This window comes from Macaca fascicularis, chromosome 3 (genome assembly GCF_037993035.2).
Source record: "Macaca fascicularis isolate 582-1 chromosome 3, T2T-MFA8v1.1".
Lineage (NCBI taxonomy): Eukaryota > Metazoa > Chordata > Mammalia > Primates > Cercopithecidae > Macaca > Macaca fascicularis.
The window spans coordinates 158,712,792-158,732,022 of record NC_088377.1 but is presented as its reverse complement, the minus strand read 5'-3'; the positions used below and the strand labels follow the sequence as shown (position 1 = coordinate 158,732,022).

General features: G+C 43.0%; 1 protein-coding gene across 2 annotated transcripts in view; it reads left to right on the top strand.

Moving 5' to 3' along the window:
* Positions 1-6,443, top strand: part of WNT2 (Wnt family member 2) — a 45,774-nt gene extending 39,331 nt beyond the window's left edge. For both annotated transcript variants that reach the window (XM_074035860.1, XM_005550596.5), the window contains exon 5: positions 5,576-6,443. In XM_074035860.1, the coding sequence (XP_073891961.1) occupies positions 5,576-5,805 (230 nt within the window). In that variant the 3' untranslated portion in view covers positions 5,806-6,443. The remainder of the gene's footprint in view (positions 1-5,575) is intronic.
* Positions 6,444-19,231: the final 12,788 nt, after the last annotated feature.

Sequence of the window (19,231 nt, the reverse complement as noted above, 5' to 3'; positions counted from 1 at the left end):
TTCTCTGGTGCCCCTGATACCTCGGGGGGCCCGTCACAGTCCCAGGCTGCGACCTCACTGCTGTTCTCTCATCAGTGGCTGTCAATCCTCAAAAACCCTCTCTCATTTTCTGTCTTCTGGGCCTTCATTATGCCCTGTTTGGGCAGCTGGTAGAGAGCGGCATGTTCAGATTGTGTTTTCCAGCATTTTAGAGCTGAGCATTGAACTACTGAGACGTCTCATTGCCAAAGTCTTTGTTTCCTTTACTGAAACCACTTCTGAGTTAAGCTTTTGTCAATGGCCATAGCTTTGTCTGCTCCTGTCTCTGAGTTCGGATGGTGTTGAGGTCACTACACTGAGCGATCCTTCTGTTCAGACAGTCTGGTTCAGTGTTCTGCATCTGGGGGACAAAAGACACCATGACCATTACAGAAGGCTGAGTCAGACCACAAGCTCAAACCTCATCAGGCTGTAAGCCACTCAGGAAAGAAAGACCACCAAGTTAGATTTCAGTGAAAGATCGACAGTCTGAGTCAGGAACGAGACACTTCACCTCCTTATCCTGGCTCCCTTAAGCCCAAAGCCCTATGGCAGATAAAGAATTCTAATGCACGGCACTGTATTCCCATTGTGATAAATACAGATCAATAGAAGGGAAGAATGTTTACTGCTGCTCAGGGCATATGAACAATAACAAAAAAGTAAAACTTAAGGGTCACTTCTGGGATGCCAAGTGAGAGTACTTTTCACACCCACTTGGGGTCTCATTCACGCCCGTAGCTTCAGTTACCACCACTGCACGAAAGATTTCTATACCCGAGTCTTCATGCCCACCTCTCTCGAGTCCCAGAGAGTATTTTCAGCAAACGTTTCTACCTGAATGACCCACAGTCACAGCAAACTCAACCTGTTGAAAACTGAACTCATTATCTTTTCTTTAGGCTGGCCCCTAACCAAGTGTCCCCATGTCAGGGAATTAACAGCACCAACAGTCACTCAGGCCAGAACCTGAGAAACCCTCTTAACTTTTTTCATCCTCTCCCAGCCTCCACTCAGTCACCATGTCCCACAGGTCCTGCCTCCTCCCCTTCTCTTGACTCTAGTAACCACTCCAATTCCCACTACCACTGTCTTAATCCAGGCTATTCATGTCCTGCACAGAGTCTGTACTGGTCTCTAACTTGTCTCCTTGCCCTCACTCCAGCCCCCTCCACTTCCTTCCAGCCCCACACCCTTGGACATCCTTCTGAAACACAAATCAGATCATGTTGCCTTTTTGCATGAAAGCCCCTGATAGCATTCTGTTGCCCTCCAGTTCAATTTTAAACCCCTTGACCATTCCGAATGCAGCTTCCCCTCACCACTCCAGCCTCATCTCCTGACACTCTCCCCTTTGAGTACTGTATACCAGCCATAGGGAACACTCTCTTTTGCAGAGCTTTGCTCCTTTCCTGGCCTTGGCACATGCCACCCTTGCTTCCTCCTCCTCTTCTTCCTTTGTCTTCTTTCTCCCCCTCCCCCTCCTCTTTCTCCTCTTCCTCTTCTCTTCCTCCTCCTCTTTGTCTTCCTCCTCCTCTTCCTCTTTCCCTTCATCTTCTTCCCCTTCTTCCTTCTCCTCCCTCCCCTTCTCTTCTTACTCTACCACCTTCTTCTTATTATTGAAATATGAAATGCAGAAAAGTGCCCACATTCCATGTGTACAGCACAATGAATTCTCACAAATGGACACACCCACATGACCTGTGCCCAGATCAAGAACCTGAAGAGGCCCAGTATTCCAGAGGCATGTCTCACGCTCTTTTTCTCTATTCCCCAAGGGAAATCACCTCCCTGACTTTAATAGCAATGACTAGTTTTTCCCATTTCTGTACTTTATGTACATGGAAACCTAATCTGAAATGAAAACCTTGTGCAGTTATCTACTGCTGCAAAACATACCACCAAAAACTGTAATGGCCTAAAACAATCTTAAAGTCCCACCTCTGCTCTCATTACCACTCTCGGCCCTACTCTCTTTTGTCCTCTTCATCACCAAGCCCCTTGAAAACTTTACCTACACTCACTGTCCCCATGTCCTCTCCTCCACCACACTCATGTATATCATCCACTGAAACTACTCTCATCAAGGGCACCAGTTACTTCCTTGGTATGCAGCCAAATTAACTTTTTTTTTTAGTATTTTCCTACTTGACACTCCCTCTACTCCTTAATTCGATGAGTCATCAAGTTCTAGTGGTTCACCCTCTTCAGCCAATCATGTATTTGTCCTGCTTGTTTCTTCACTCAATATCTCTTGCTTGGACTATTCCAACAGCCCTCCTCCCTGCCCTAAGCTGCTCTTCCAGACTTATCTCTGCAACACAGTTTTCAGAATTAAAGGTCTGGACAGGTCCACCACCCACCTTGTAATAAAAATCAAACTGTGGCATGCATAAAGACCCTTTAGGCCAGGCGTGTGACTCATGCCTGTAATCCCAGCACTTTGGTGGGGGTCGAAGCAGGAGGATCACTTGAGCCCAGGAGTTTGAGACTAACCTGGGCAACATGGCAAGACCCTGTCTCCATAGAAGATATGAAAATTAGCCGGACGTGGTGGTGTGTGCCTGTAGTCCCAGCTACTTGAGAGGCTCAGGTGGGAGAATCCCTTGAGCCCAGGAGGTCGAGGCTCCAGTGAGCCATGTTTGTGCCACTGCCCTCAAGCCTGGGTGACAGAGTGAGACCCTGTCTCAGACAACAACAACAACAACAACAACAAAAATTTAACCTGTTGCTCCAGCCTCCCTTTCTATGCTCATTGTCTCTAATACCCTCCCTGAATCAGCAGTCTTTTGTGAACTTGCCCTCAGAATTTCTGCCGGAAGATTCTCTCTTGGATGCTGTGTACCCCATTCTTTACCTGCAAATCTTCTAGTCATCCTTTACACCTATCTCTAATGCTACCTCCTCTGTAAAACTGTGTAGTTGATGGCTTCTATTTGCTACTGTTAATACCAAGAAATATCACTATTGTAATATGTTTGGCTCATGCTCTTAGAGCATAAACTTCTCAGGGCAGGATCTTCGTTTTGTTCTCTGATATATCCCATGTTCCCAGAACTGTGCCTAGCACATAGTAGTCACTCAAGAAACACTTGCTAGATGAAGACATGTATAGTTAACATTTATTGAGCACTTATTTTATGCCAGGTGCTTTCATGCATTATCTCATTATGTTCTCACCAAAAGCTCTATGATGAAATAACTATTTTTATTCCAGTTTTGCACAGGAGGAAACTGAAGCTTAACAAGTTGAAGTAACTTGCCCAAGGCCACCCAGTTGATACATGGCAAATCTAGGATTTGAACCCTGATTGTTCAAGCTCTAAATAACCTCATTTGACCGTCTTTGAGCTCTGTGTGCTGTGGTGCTTTGCACATGACTGTACTGTGGGTTACAGTAGGTCCTTAGCAAATCAGACAACCCAAAGTAGTGGAAGTTTCTCTTTACATATTTATCTCTGCGCCTTATAGCGGGTTCACTGAGAATAGGAACTTGGTCCTATTTATTTTATTCTCCCTGGTCCCCCAAACCCCAAGCAGCTGGCACAGTGTCTTACACATGTTTGTGTTCACTAAATGTTTACTGAATGAAATAATGGGTGTGCTGTGAAGAGGCAGCATTTGGCAGTGAGTCCTTTCTGCATAATCAGTACATTTTGAGGACTGTCCTGATGGCTGCCTGGAATCCAAGCTGAGCTGCTGCCTCTTCTAACCCCATGCTTCTTCAGCACGATGCAAGCTCGGAGCCATCCCTGGCTGACCCACCCTCCACCCTGACCCCGGCCTTTTGCCATCCTTCCTGTCCTCATGAAGTTCCCCGGCCAGTCTTCCTGCTCTCCGCTGCCAATCATTCTGACCAAGCGCTGCCCCACCCTCTCCTCTTCTTGACCCCATGCCCTGCTTGAACCTTGCTGCTTCCCTGGTCATCCTGAACAGGGAGGGCAACATGACATTTCTGTAGATAATTCCAACACAGAGTGGACTGTGATAAACAGAGAGCCAGTCACGAGGCATTGTCAGAGATATCAAAAGGAAGAGATTCCTAGTTAAATGATGGAGAAACTCAAAATGGATTAAGTCACTGTCTTTTTCACCCTGATATAAATTGTTTTGTTTTGTTTTTTTAAATAAGAGTTTAGCTTCTCTAGGTTTATCAATTAGGTAGGAATGTTGATAGCAAGCAATAGTAACTGGGACAGTTTAAGCCACAAGGGGAAGCTTCTTTTAAGGATACAGAGTCTCTAGGAACTCAAGCATTAGAATGCAGCCAGGCCTCAGGGAGAAATGGAAGCAGAACTAGAAAATAGTTCAGGATCTGGGCAGCATTTCTTCCCATGTCTTGTCTTCACTGTCACTGTACATTTGCTTCATTTCTATTTTTCTGTGGACCTCCTCAAGTCCACAGACCTCACCATGGTGTACAGCTGCCAACAGCAACTGAGTTTTTAAGTGGCAATAGTGACCATCTCTGTCAAAATCACAAATCTTCAGGGAATTTACCTGATTGGCCCAGCACAAGTCAGGTGATTGCCCCTGGTCCAATTATTGGTCACCAGTGAGCAGGGTGATGTTATACAACATGGCTGCCAGGTGCCCATCTCTGTGGGGGAGGAAGTAGAAAGGATCATGGTAAGCCCAGCACTCTCCCAAAATGTCTACTACGCTTCGTTCTGTTGACTGATAATGTGCTTATAAAAGAATTCTGAGTGCGTCCCCAAGAGTAGAGTAAATGAATAGGCTTTCTAGCTTTAAAATTATTTTTCATAAACAAATACCTAAATATGGATTGCCATTTAGCCAACATCACCATGATTAACTAAGACAATGTTCCATTGGTAATTCCTAGCAGATTTTCTATGCCAGTTTTGTTTATTGAAGGCCTGGAATCCTGGCTTCACCCAGGACCTCACACACATCTATATGTCCTGCCAGACTACAGCAGGAGAGACAGTTAATATGATAAACCTGGTGAGGCCTTTCTCCCTCCTCGGGGTCTCACAGAAATGATGCTCATTTCTCCCCTTCAGAACCGGAGTTCTATTCTGTTTCTAATAAGCCAGTGTAATCAGGTCTAGGGAGATAACACTGCCTCCCTTTGAGGGCTCCATGCCCTGACAAATTTCAAGAGAGCTAACCTTGGTCACTGCTTCCTTAATGTGGTTTGATGTAGGGAGAGGGAGCCAGGATAGATCCTTCTTTTATTTTGATCTGGCTCTGCTTGATCAAGGATCCTTAAATTCAAGCCTGGGTAAGGATAATCTGCAAAGTTTATCCAACTCAGAAGTGGGAGAGCTGGATTCAGGGTGTCCAAGGAAATCCAAAGTTTCATGTTCACCTTTTCGGGACTCGGCCCTCTCAGCACCACTGTACTCCTGCAGCTGGCATAATGGGACTGGCACATGTGGCATGGGCCCACAGAATGGGTATAACAGCCCCAGGCTGTAGGGAGAGCGGGCCAGGGCTCTGTCCTAGCGGATGGACCTCATGACTCCTCCTCCGGAGGCATATTGGAGTCCACCCAGACCTTTTCAGTAACACTCCCTGGCTTGTCTTCCAGGCTCCCTGGGTACAGCAGGCCGTGTGTGCAACCTGACTTCCCGGGGCATGGACAGCTGCGAAGTCATGTGCTGTGGGAGAGGCTACGACACCTCCCATGTCACCCGGATGACCAAGTGTGGGTGTAAGTTCCACTGGTGCTGCGCCGTGCGCTGTCAGGACTGCCTGGAGGCCCTGGATGTGCACACATGCAAGGCCCCCAAGAACGCTGACTGGACAACCCCCACATGACCCCAGCAGATGTCACCATCCACCTTCCCTTCTGCAAGGACTACATTGGATCTGCAAGAACCCTGGACCTTCAGGTTCTTTCTGGGGGGATATTTCCTAAGGCATGTGGCCTTTGTCTCAACAGAAGCCCCTCTTCCTCTCTGGGGGCCCCAGGATGGGTGGCCACATGCTGCACCTAAAGCCTACCCTATTCTATCCATCTCCCGGCGTTCTGGGGTCATCTCCTTTCCTGGTGAGTTCTCTTTGGAAATAGCGCGACAGGCTGTTCAACCCGGAGGGTGGTGGGCCCAGACCACTGTCTCCACCCACCTCAACTTTTCTTCTTTCTAGAGCAGTTGGCCAGGCAGAAAAAAAGAGTGCCTCAAAGGAGCTTTCTCAATGTCTTCCCACAAATGGTCCCAATTAAGAAATTCCATACTTCTCTCTGATGGGAACAGTAAAGAAAGCAGAATCAACTGCCCCTGACTTAACTTTAATTTTTGAAAAGACCAAGACTTTTGTCTGATCAAGTGATTTTACAGCTACCACCCCTAGGGGTAATTGGTAATTGCCTGGAGAAGAATGGCTTTCAATACACTTTTAAGTTTCAAATGTGTATTTTTCAAGGCATTTATTGCCATATTAAAATCTGATGTAACGAGGTGGGGACGTGTGTGCTTTGGTACTGTGGTGTGTTGTATCTTTGTAAGAGCAAAAGCCTCAGAAAGGGATTGCTTTGCATTGCTGTCCCCTTGATATAAAAAATCTTTAGGGAATGAGACTTCCTTCTCACTTAGAACCTGAAGGGGATTATGAGGAAGAGGAATGGTCTGGCAATATTCTGTAACTATTGAGTCAATATGGTGGAAAATAATTCAGTGGATGGAATATCAGAAATGTATCTGTACAGATAAAAAAAAAAAAAAAAAAGGGAGAATAAAATTCCTATCTGGTGTTATGCATGTGAGCCATGGAATCTCATAACTGAAATGACTTTAAGGACGAAAATTTTGGGGATACAAGATTGGTGAACTAACATGCTGACAGAGAGGTTTCCAGAGCTAACTCACGCCTGGGGCAGCCTTACATGAAGCAGATGCCTGAAAGAAGTCGGCCACGTCCACCGTCTGCTAATGCCCATCACCCTTCAAGCCCAGTTTAAAGACCTGTCATATTTAATTGTATTTATTTGATGCTTACAAGATGATGTGATACTGTAGCCTAAAGCAAATGACACATAGCATTGCTTATAAAGTTGGTAACTCTGCTATATTATATTGCAAACAAATCGTAACTTGGAGACTATGTTTAAGGGACTCAGCTGTAATTATGGGAGTATCAGTATGCAAATAGTGGTTGGCTCCTGCCATCAGCCAAAAGATGACATTCAGGGAAAATGGAGGGGCTGCCTGCACCATTTTTTAATATTAAATGAAAGAAAGGTGAAATAACTACTTCTTGTCTTCTTGAAAAATTTGGTTCTTATTCTGTATATGATTTCCTTGCAGTGCTACATTAACAGCATATTTTATTACATGCATCTGGTATCAAATTGTTGGTGCTTCCTCATTCTTTAATACTGGACAGTAAGGTCATTTAGACTGAGACTCGCAGAAAACAACCTACTGGAGTACTTTGTCATAGTTGACATTTGCCTCCAGCCCTCTTAAAAATGACATAATTCATCCCCTTTGCCTCACTCCCAAACCCCTAACTTGTTCTCTAACTTTTCCAAAGTGACTCTTTCCTCCTTTTATCCTATGGATTCAGATGTTGGGAGCAGTAGAATGACAGTAGCTGCTCTGAACTTGGTGTGAAGAAGGCCAGGCACATGGGCAGCTGCTCAGTCTTCAGTTACACTGAAGGTTGGTGTGAATTCCTTCATGAGAGTGCAAAGGCACTTTCATGGGAGCCCCACAGCCATCAGCCCTTCCTCCTGCTAGATGAACTGTGAAATCATCAATCCAGGCTGTGTTTCAAATTGGAAAGGATCTTAGGAGACATCTCAGCTTCCTTCAGTTTGGGGAAATTGAGACCAAGAGAGGTGAAGGGATCGGTGCACATATCAGGCATTGCCCAATGCTCCATCACAAATAGGACCACACTCTGAGAGTCTGAGATAGTGTAGGACTTCATCCATTAAATGAAACTAGTTTCTCCCAGAATTAACTCAGTGGATTTTAAATAATTTTAGCTTCCAATGGGGTGTTTGCTGGTTTTTTTTTTTTTTTTTTTTAAATGCCTGGGATGTTTAGATCTGACATTCTTTTTATGCTGAGATATATCCCTCCTGGTAAGTAGCAAGGGGACGAGGCATATCCACGTAGAAACCTACATAAATTGTCCTAATCCATAAGGGAGACAATGGCAACCATCACAAGTGGTGGTGGGTCCTGCCACTGAGGAGGGAAAAATGAGAGAATGAAATACTGCTATCAGTTTTTACTTCTGAAAGAGGAAATGTCTATTGTTTGGGAAAAAAATTACAAAACAAATGAAGGTAATTTTAAAACTCCTTTGCCTTCGAGCTTGGTAGAGGATCAGTATTCCAGGAACCTGAAATACACTGAAACTCTGAATTATCTGAGGCTTTTAAGGGGAATGTATGGCACAAATTAGCCAAAACAAAATAATTGGGAAATCCCCTTACAAATTCCCTCCTTATGAAAATCTTATTATAAATTGAAGTTTTCTAGGTCCAAGATAATGTCCATTAATTTTCTACAATATCTGAAAAAGTGCCCACAATAGGACATAGACTAGTTCACTGGAGTTTTCTACAATAAAGATATAATCTGCACATGACCCTGAGACTGAGCATATAAGTTGTTTTCTTCAACAGATTTGGTTCTGTTAAGTTGGTTCATGGTGCTGACTGATATTTGTCTGTATTCTTGGAACATACTTCGTCAATGAGCATTCAGTTTCAGCATCTTGGGTAGCCCCCCAAGGCCTGAAAGAGTTAATCCTCTGCCTTAAGAGATGATTTATCCACTCAAGTGACTTAAGCTCAAGCACACTAGTCCCCAGTGCCACGACCACACTAAGCTCTGGCTCTGTGCCCCTCAGGGATGAGGGAGAGTTCTGGCATGTTACTGGACTAAAGATGCCTCAGAATGGAAGCAGGAGAGGCATAGGGCACCCCAGAATGCTATCTGCTCTCCCTTCTCCAGGTGTCACCAGATTGAAATAAACATCTGAAAAGAGGGATCTATCATGTGGCATCTGGGTGGGGCCAGATGATGGGAGGGGACGTGAGAGGGAAAGAACCTGGTAACTTTTGCCAGGTGACTGGCCAAGCTTGGTGATCAAGAGCAGTGGCTTTTTCCAGGCCAGGCACAGTGGCTCACGCCTATAACCCCAGCACTTTGGGAGGCCAAGGTGGGTGGATCACTTGAGGTCAGGAGTTTGAGACCAGCCTGGCCAACAAGGTGAAACCCCATCTCTACTAAAAATACAAAAGTTAGCCAGGCATGGTGGTGGTGTAATCCCAGCTACTCAGGAGGCTGAGGCAGGAGAATCACTTGAACCTGGGAGGCGGAGTTTGCAGTGAGCGGAGATGGTGCCATTGCACACCAGCCTTGGTGACATAGTGAGATTATGTCTCTTAAAAAAAATGGGGGGTGGGGGCCAGTGGCTTTTTCTGCTTTTGTTGGTAATCCCCACCCTTCTTCCTGCTGCCACTTCCCTGTCCCTACATTCAGCACCTACTTCCTGAGCCATCGTGAGGCCCACCGGGCTCAGGGACCCAGGCCATGGCTCAGATTGTCCACACCTATTGTGTAGCTCTGTTCCAGGCAGCCAATATTAATTTCAAGAGGTGTTTTGAAATGGTCACAACTGTATTGTTTTTTAACTAGAATTATTACAAAGTCTGAAAAAAAAATCAGGCATTACATTTCTTTTTCAAAGAAGGTAGCTTTAAAGTCAGAAAATCCAGTTTCACATCGACGTTTCTAGGCCATATTAATTTATGAAGGAACCTCACATCAACTCTAACAGACCTAAAGCAGGGGTGTCTCAGAAGGGACAACATGACCGTGCATGCGCTCTCCTGGCCGGCTTGTTCAGGCCGGGGTATTGTTATTACTTCTCGGTTATTAAAAGCTGGCCCCGGGCTGTTGTCTCGCTCAGCTGAAAAACATTCATCTCTCCTCTTGCCGACTCTCAGAATAAAGGCTCAGAGGTGTGTCCAATGGACCAGAACCATTCTTTTGTGTCTATTTACTGTACTTCAGCATGGGTTTCCTTATCTTAAGAGCAAGAGTTGTACTCAACAAATAAACCTTGCCAGTTCCAAAGCTGGTAAATAGCTTTTGTCAAGTCCACACTGAGCCTCTGAAAAGCAATCCGCGGGTGCGAACTGACAGCTAAGCTGTGCGTCTTTTGACCTTCTCCTTACCTAGGCAGAGAAAATTTTCACTCATCCATGAGAATGTTCTTTACATTTTTCCGGGGATCAGCAAGGTGACAGGTGATTTGCAAAACCCAACATGATTATTATTTTTCTAAATCATAGTTGTTCCAGCTCTAGCTTTCTTCCCCCCGATATTCACATGGATTCCTGTTTAACCAAACCTCCCACTTCCACTAGCTAATAAAAGTGTCATGCAGATTGTTACAAAGAACTATTGTTATTTACAAGTCTACGTTTTCTGTGAAGTCAAAACATAATAAAGTGAATTTTCAGTGTTAACTCTGTTATTTTAAACTCATGGTAGTCTTGCCAAACCCTCTGGTGAAAAGAAGTCCCTGCAGGTTATGGGAACTATTCCCTTGTCTTTTCTCAGGACCATACTTCAAACAACTCAATCAAGAGGCATCTTTCAAGTTTGTAAAGATGTTCAGGAGGGCAATTGACTTGCCTCAGTAGCTATTCTTGTGAGTTGATGGGTGAGGCTTAGGTTAAAAATTGAGAAATGATGCCACATTTTCACCCTGTGTTTTCCTGTGTGCACCAATCTGAGTGCTTGCCCTCTCTTGATGTTAGCATGTTTTGTCAGTGTTTATAAATTCGGTGTCTTTCCCTAGCAGCTAACTCACTCCCATCAACTACTCAAATTATTGCATTCCCTGTAAGTGCTGACTCTGGGCTGAAATAGCATTTTCTGTGCTTGGTGAGAAACATGCAGAATCCCTTGCCCAGTTACTGAAATCTGTGCATCCTGATTTTGGGGGCTACTTCCATCAAGCAGTAAAAGCTCAGAAAATGGGAATAAACTCTCCTGTGGAAAAGGAAGTCCACCCTCCCCACTTTTTCCTCCTGGATGAGCTGTGTTTTAGGGCGACCTGGCTGACCAAGGCATGTGTTCTACACTTCAAGCACCACATTGCAGCCCTGCGGTTAGACTGCACACTGTCCCTCTAGGATTCCATCCACCCATCTAGAAACTCCTGCACCTACTTAGATGATCTGAAAAAGAGAGACCGGCTGGGTGTGGTGGCTCATGCCTGTAATGCTAGCACTTTAGGAGACCAAAGGAGGAGGATCACTTAAGGCCAGGAGTTTAAGACCAGCCTGGGCAAAATAGCAAGACCCCCTTCTCTACAAAATAAATAATAAAATAAAATAAAATAAGCTGGGTGTGATGGCACACACCTATAGGTCTAGCTACTTAGGAGGCTGAGGTGGGAGGATGGCTTGAGCCCAGGGATTTGAGGCTACAGAGAGCTATGATGGTGCCACTTCTCTCAAGCCTGGGCAATACAGCAAGACCCTATATCTTAAAAAATTAAAATAAAAAGGGGTCGTGATTCATGTGTCTGTGTGTTTTTTTCAAAGGCCATCTCCCCCAAATATTTTGCCCTGAAATTGTCAATGAAATTTTCCTGTTTTCTAACTTCTTGTGTAAGAGGGCTGTCCTACACATTGTAGGATGTTTAGAAGCAACCCTAGTCTCTTCCCAGCCACTGTATGCCAGAAGTAACTCCCTTGACTCTCTGCTGTGACAACGAAAAATGTCTCCAGACATTGCCCAATGTTCCCCAGGGAAGGAAGGAGGGGTAAGAGGAAAATTGTTCCCAGTTGAGAACCACTGGTCTAACACTTTGGGTTAAGCCCTCTATTCAAATGCAAGCCACTTTCAGTTAGAAACACCTCATCGGGAACATTAGTTGAATGAGATGGCTTCTTAGTATTAATGTATCAGGCTTGCTAGAAGGAATCTTTAGGAAAAGGGGTAGTTGTGAAACCCCTCAGCATCATGGGGCAGAATAAGAAAGGCTAAGACTTGACTGGAAGCTCCTGTAGGCCTGCACTGTGTGTCCCTGGAGTCTGTGCAAGTGTGAGGCTCCTGGTTTCTAGGATGGGCATTAACTGAGGGGAATCAGACAAAGGATGGAAGGGTAACAAGGAGAAACAATAATGTGGTTTTAGAAGCTGGAGGCAGAGTTCTTAGGAATTCTTCAGTTTCACAATACTCTCAGTGGGAAAAACAAAAACAGAAAACCCCAAATCCCCAAGATACATATGCCCGGAAAGGTGGAGGAGTGAGAACATCAGACCTCTGCAGCAAATAATTGAACACATTTGAGTTTCTCAAGATAGTCAGCAGGGAGAGTAATAATAAGGAGGAGACCCTGCGAAATAAAGAAAATCTGGGTTTCAAGTGAAGAGAGAGAATTTCAAGTTTAAGGTCAGATGGGTCTCATTTGCAGTTTGTTCATTGAAACCCCCCTCCTCACTGCCAGTTGCCCCACCACATGTCCCCTGGCATGGTCCAGCTGGTATTTTAGCAGAGAACAAACTGAAATACTGTCTAACGTGTGCCAGTAAAGGGTGGGAAAGGGCAGCACATGCTGGAGAGAAAATGAAGTAGAGTGCAGAAGAAAAAAAAAAAACAGTCTAGGTGGTGGACAAGAAGAAGGGTAACCCTAGGTGGGCGCAGTGGCTCATGCCTGTAATCCCAGCACTTTGAGAGGACAGGGCAGGCAGATCACTTGGTGTCAGAAGTTTGAGACTAGCCTGGCCAAGATGGTGAAATCCTGTCTCTACTAAAAATACAAAAATTAACGGGATGTGTGGCACATGCCTGTAATCCCAGCTACTCGGGAGGCTGAGACAGAAGAATCATTTGAACCTGGGAGGCAGAGGTTGCAGTGAGCCGAGATTGCACCACTTCACTCCAGCCTGGGCAACTGGGGGAGACTCTGTCTCAAAGGAAAAAAGAAGGGTAACCCCAGCTGGCTGGAGAATTTGGGGCAGTTGACAACTGACTGACAGAAGTAATCAGAAAGCTTGTCTTTGCCATGACAATTCATGGGCAAAACTGAATTTATATTTTATGCTGCCCAACGAAGCAATGATCAGACAAGAACCGCTTGGATGAACAAATAGCTCGTGATCTGTTCCTTCATGGTATTATCTAGTTCTAGATAAGAGCACGATTAAAATCTGATCAACACGATCAATTTAACATATAGACTATTTTTGGACCCTTAAATTGATTTTGTAACTTCCGAGTAGTGACTGACCCCGTGAAAGCCCCTGAAATTGAATCACAGGCCCTGGATTTCCCCAGGCAGTTCACCCAGTCCTCTTTTAACAGCATCGTAGGCTTTCCTAAGTTCCACAGACGAGAGGAATCACATTACTGCCCGTAAACCCGGTTCAAATAATTAAATGATGAAGATGCAACCAGGATTCACTCAGCTGGACTGCTCACACTGGTGGCTTCAGCAGGGGCTGGGGAGCGTCGCAAACCCATCTGTAAATGTTTAGGTGCTTCAGGTTACAAGTGGAGGTCGCCCACCAGCCAAAGAAATAGCAGGAAAAACAGAAAACAAAATCTGAATCGGTGTCTCCAAAAGTCTACTCACCCACATAATCTTTGGCATCTGGATCATTATTCTCCAATGGTAATGAAACTTTGTGAAAGGCCTTGAACCCTGAATTGTCATTTTGGAATCGTGCTTAATCAAGACAAATATTCCCAGCCTAAAAGTACGACTAGAAAAAGAAGGGAGTACGGGTTTAACTTTCCTATATATTACTGTAACTATAAACAATGCCTTATCTTCTCAGCAACTCTCATGAAATAATAAGCACTTGTGTTTTTAAAAGTATTTACACCAGCCCTTGGAGATTTTATTAGAATCATGATTCACAGATGAGAAATTTTCCTCTTCTACAGGATTTAGTAACTGGAGTAAGAATTACTCAGTAGACTGTCTATACAGACAAATGAATTTGAATATTTTCTTTGGCTATTAACCATTCATTGGCAAATTTCTTTAAATTTTTCTGAACCAACGGAATGAGCAAGTCAAGATGATTCCTCTGGCCTACATATTGTAGACAGATAATTAAATAGTTTCTGAAAATTATTATTGTTCTGTCGTATAGATATGGGACTTCAACAGAGCAGTGAGGTTACATGACACTTCGGGACCCTGAGAGTGAAAATTCCTGGCATCACAGAATGTCATATTTGGAAGGAACTTTGTAGGTTATTTATTCCAACCTCCAGATGTTATTCATGGGAAAACAAAAGAAACTTCATGATTCGAACTGTGATATGAGCAAGACACTCTGAATCATCTTCAGGGAAGAACAGTTATTATTCATTCAGTAAGACTGTATTGAGCATCTCCTATGAGTCAATCACTGTGCTACCTACTGGAAATGTAATCGTGACTAAGACAGACATACACTTGCTCAGAGCCTTCTGGAAGGACTGACACTGAACACTTTTCCTTTTGCCTGACAAGCACTTTGTAAAGTACTTGGATTGGATTTGGTGCTTAGAACCACCCTTAGATATGGATATGATTATCCCCATTTTTGAGATGAGGCAAGTTTCAGATATAGTAATTTGCTCCAGGTCATGAAAGACTTATAAGCGTATAAGAGGCACAGACTGGACTCAAGTATTTGTCTTCTAACTCTCACTCCAGTGTCCTTTCTAGAATAACAGAGGCTTCCTGTGATTAGAACTCAATGAGCATTCGTCCAACTGGCTATTGAAAACGACCAGTTCAATGATCATATTCGCTAAGCAAAAATGAGGAAACATGGATGGCCAAAATATTTCTATGATTTTTATTTAATTTATATGAAATTTAGATAGCAAATCATATGTAGGTACATATTGAACAAAACTACCAGAAAGTGACTTTGAATTATACACAACAGGCACTTTTCCTTAAAATAAAATAGGCTAGGCACAGTGGCTCGTGCCTGTAATCCCAGCACTGCTGAGGTGGGCAGATAACCTGAGGTCAGGAGTTCAAGACCAGCCTGGCCAACACGGTGAAACCCTGTCTCTACTAAAAATACAAAAATTAGCTGGGCATGATAGCAGGCGCCTGCAATCCCAGCTACTCGAGAGGCTGAGGCAAGAGAATCACTTGAACCCGGGAGGCAGATGTTGCAGTGAGCCAAGATGGCACCATTCCACTCCAGCCTAGGTGACGAGAGTGAAACTCAGTCTTAAAAAATAAAATAAAATAGTTTTTAGATTCTTGCAGAAAATCTGAGATTTCTGGTCATGAGAAATCTGCTTCCTCTGTCATGTAGAAAGTCAATCCACAGTTGATGATGGTTCTAAAATATTATGTATCAATTTAGGCATGGTATGAATCATAATTTAAGAGTTTTCTCCAAGCCTCTGCCTAATGCTTGATTACTCAGGTCTAATTAACATGTCAATAATTTAAAAAATACTTTTCATAATAAACTTGCCCTCTCATTGAAGAAGGAAGAATTTTCTTAGCAACAATATCTAAGAAATATTTTCCAGAATTGCTTTCAAATGTAATGATGTATTTTAAAATATTTTAAAGGCAAATAGTACATATAAATATGATATTGGCATCTATTAACAATAAGATTTTTGCCTCCTTTAACATGAAGTATGGGTGTTCTTTCTCTTCATAAGGCAAACTGGGAAGATTTTTATAATACAGGATTATTGGATAATGCTTCTAGAAACAAAAGGTCCTCACCCAAATCTCATCTTGAATTGTAGCCCCCATAATTGCCACATGTTGTGGGAGGGACCCTGTGGGAGATAATTGAATCATGGGGGCGGTTCCCCCATACTGTTCTTGTGGTAGTGAATAAGTCTCATGAGATCTGATGGTTTTATAAGGGGTTTCCTTCTTCACTTGGTTTTCATTCTCTCTTGCCTGCCACCATGTAAGATGTGCCTTTCGCCTTCCACCATGATTGTGAGGCCCAGCCATGTGGAACTGTAAGTCCATTAATCCTCTTTTCCTTTATAAATTACCCAATCTTGGGTATGTCTTTATCAGCAGTGTGGAAACAGAATAATACACCTTGTTATCTAGAAACAGTCCAGTACGGATGAACATAGGTTCCCAGCACTGACCTCCAGTTGACTGGTCACTTAGTCCAAACTTGTGATTGGGGTTGTTTCTGATGGTGGCCAAATTAATAAAAGGGAAATCTGTTCAGAAAGTAGGGGAACCAAAGACAAGTCCTCACATAAATATTTGAAGAGTGAAGGCAAATGAGGGAATCTTTGTATAAATGAAATCTTAAACAAGGGGTCAGGGGAGAGGGTGGAGAAATTTTATTATAATTATTCTAAAAGTGTATGGAATAGATTTACACTCATGTTTATTCATGATAGGGAAAAAAACTGCCCCCAGATATGCATTTTAATCTGTGAGAAAGCTGTTAAGAAATGTGAGATCATGAAGAAGGTGGTAATTTAAATAAGTAAATAAAATCTAGGGAGTTTAATCCTGCCTAGAATTTGATTCTTTCTTTTTTGTTAATCAACTTTTATTGTAGTCAAATGATTCATTCTTTTGGAGCAATAAATAGAGTGAGATGATGGCCAAAGGAAATTTTTCTATTCCTTGGACATGTAAGCCTTTTTCCTAATAGCAACTATAGCAGAGTCAGACCCCTAGGTAGAATATATTAACACCCATGACAGGGAACAACTCTTCTCCAAATATCATTTTCTTTCATTGTCTTTGAACAGTGCTGAAAATTCCCATCCTTACTGCTGCTGCCTGGAGTTAAGAATCTATCTTCTGAACATTTCTTCTAAAATACATGGATATTATTCAGCTTTATTCCTTAATTCAACAATTATTTATTCAACAAATATCTGGTACAATTTACAATCTGCCAAACATTTTTCCCTAGTGTTTGGGAAACACCATAGAATAAGATAAATGAAATAAATGAGACATAAATATTTCTGGTAATATGGCAAACCAAATATTTCTCAAAAAAGCCCCCAGCTACAAATGCCCAGAAATTTTGCATAAAGTAAAATAAACATCTTTTGAAATGTATAAGTGAACTCTCCCAACCTTCGGTCTCTAATATAGGAAAGCTCCAAAGACCAAAATGAAGAGGAAAGCTGAAAACCCGATTCGGTACCCCAGTAGAAGTTTACTAATGTTTCTGTTTAGATGTTTGGGTTTTGAAGACCACGTTGGTGTAGGAAATAAGGTTACAGTCAGACTCTTCAAAGAGCTATGTATTTAATGAAGGAAAAATCTGACCACAACCACAGGGAATCAGCAACGAACTAGTCTGTTGTAAAATAGAATTGTAGTAGAGGAAATGTATCCTCTGACCATTTACAGCTGACATCCTCTTCTCACCCTATTCTTATGTTAGAATTTACATAATTTGTATATGCCAGGAATTGTTTAGTCAAGAAATCAACCTTTAAAAACTTTCTGGATTGAGCAGATGCAAAGGCAAAACCTCCTTGAAGCTCATATTTTTAACCAGGCTAAAGGGGATACCCACAGATAAAAATTTCACCAAACCTGAGTTCATAATTCAAAATTACAAAACACACCACAAAATAAGCCACCATGATCAAGAGTCATAGAACAAACAAATCATAAACTTAGACTCCCAAGAATATCAGATAATAAAATTATTACAGACAGATTATATAAATAAATCTGTTTAGAACCATAAAAGAAAATTAAAAATGAACAATACATAAATAAGGTACATAATATTTAAAGAAAAAAGATTGGCTGGGTGTGGTGGTTCACACCTGTAATCCCAGCACTTTGGGAGGCTGAGGTGGGCAGATCCCCTGAGGGTCAGAAGTTCAAGACCAGCCTGGCCAACATGGTGAAACAGCGTCTCTACTAAAAATACAAAAATTAGCTGGGCATCGTAGCAAGCACCTGCAATCTCAGCTACTCAAGAGGCTGAGGCAAGAGAATCTTTTGAACCCAGGAGGCAGAGGTTGCAGTGAGCCAAGATGGCACCATTCTACTCTGGCCTGGGTGACAAGAGTGAAACTCAGTCTCAAAAAATAAAATAAAATAGTTTTTAGATTCTTGCAGAAAATCTGAGACTTCTAGTCACAAGAAATGTTCTTTCTCTGTCATGTAGAGAGTCCATCCACAATTGATGATGGTTCTAAAATATTATGTATCAACTTAGACATGGTATGAATCATAATATAAGAGTTTTCTCCAAGCCTCTGCCTAATGCTTGATTACTCAGGTTGAATTAACAAAAATACAAAAATTAGCCGGGCTGAGGGAGGAGAATTGCTTGAACTCGGAAGGTGGAGGTTGTAGTGAGCCGAGATCACGCCACTGCACTCCAGCCTGGGCAACAGAGCAAGATTCAGTCAAGGAAGGAAGGAAGGAAGGAAAGGAAGGAAAGGAAGGAAAGGAAGGAAAGGAAGGAAAGGAAGGAAAGGAAGGAAGGAAGGTTAAGCTAAAAGATGTTTGAAAGAGAACACCCAGGGCCAGGTGTGGTGGCTCACGCTTGTAATCCCAACACTTTGGGAAGCTGAGACAGGCAGATCACTTGAGCTCAAGAGTTCAAGACCAACCTGGGCAACATGGCAAAACCCCATTTCTATAAAAAAGTACAAAAATCAGCCAGGTGTTTTGGCATGCACCTGTAGTCCCAGCTCCTTGAGGGGGCTGAGGCAGAAGGACTGCTTGAGCCCTGGAGGTCAAGGCTGCAGTGAGCTATGTTTGCATTACTACACTCCAGCCTGGGTGACAGAGTGAGACCTTGAAAAAAAAAAAAAAGGAAGGGAAGGAGGGAAAGAGGGAAGGAAGGAAATACCCAGAAATTAAAAATATAACCACTGATATGAAAAACTCTGTGATTTTCTGCCTGTGGCCACAACAGAGGAAACACAGTAGTCACCTCCTGTTGCAGTCATGTCTTAGTCAGTGTCCCAAAGAGCCCAAAGAACTGCAGAAGCTCTTTATTAAAATAATCATAAAAGATGGAAGAGCCATTTTCAGTAATGGGAAATGCACACAGATTGTGTGGTAATGAAAGATGCACACACTAAGTACTCCAGAATCTTTAGGTTTGTCATATATGCCACCGTGGTGCAAGCAGATTCAGTCATGGATGGAAGTCCACACAAGGTGGAAGAGTTGTGAAATCAAAGAGGGATATTTTTTAAACATTTTACCAAAGACCAGGTGCCCAGTTACCTATGAAAAAGATCTCTGTGGCATT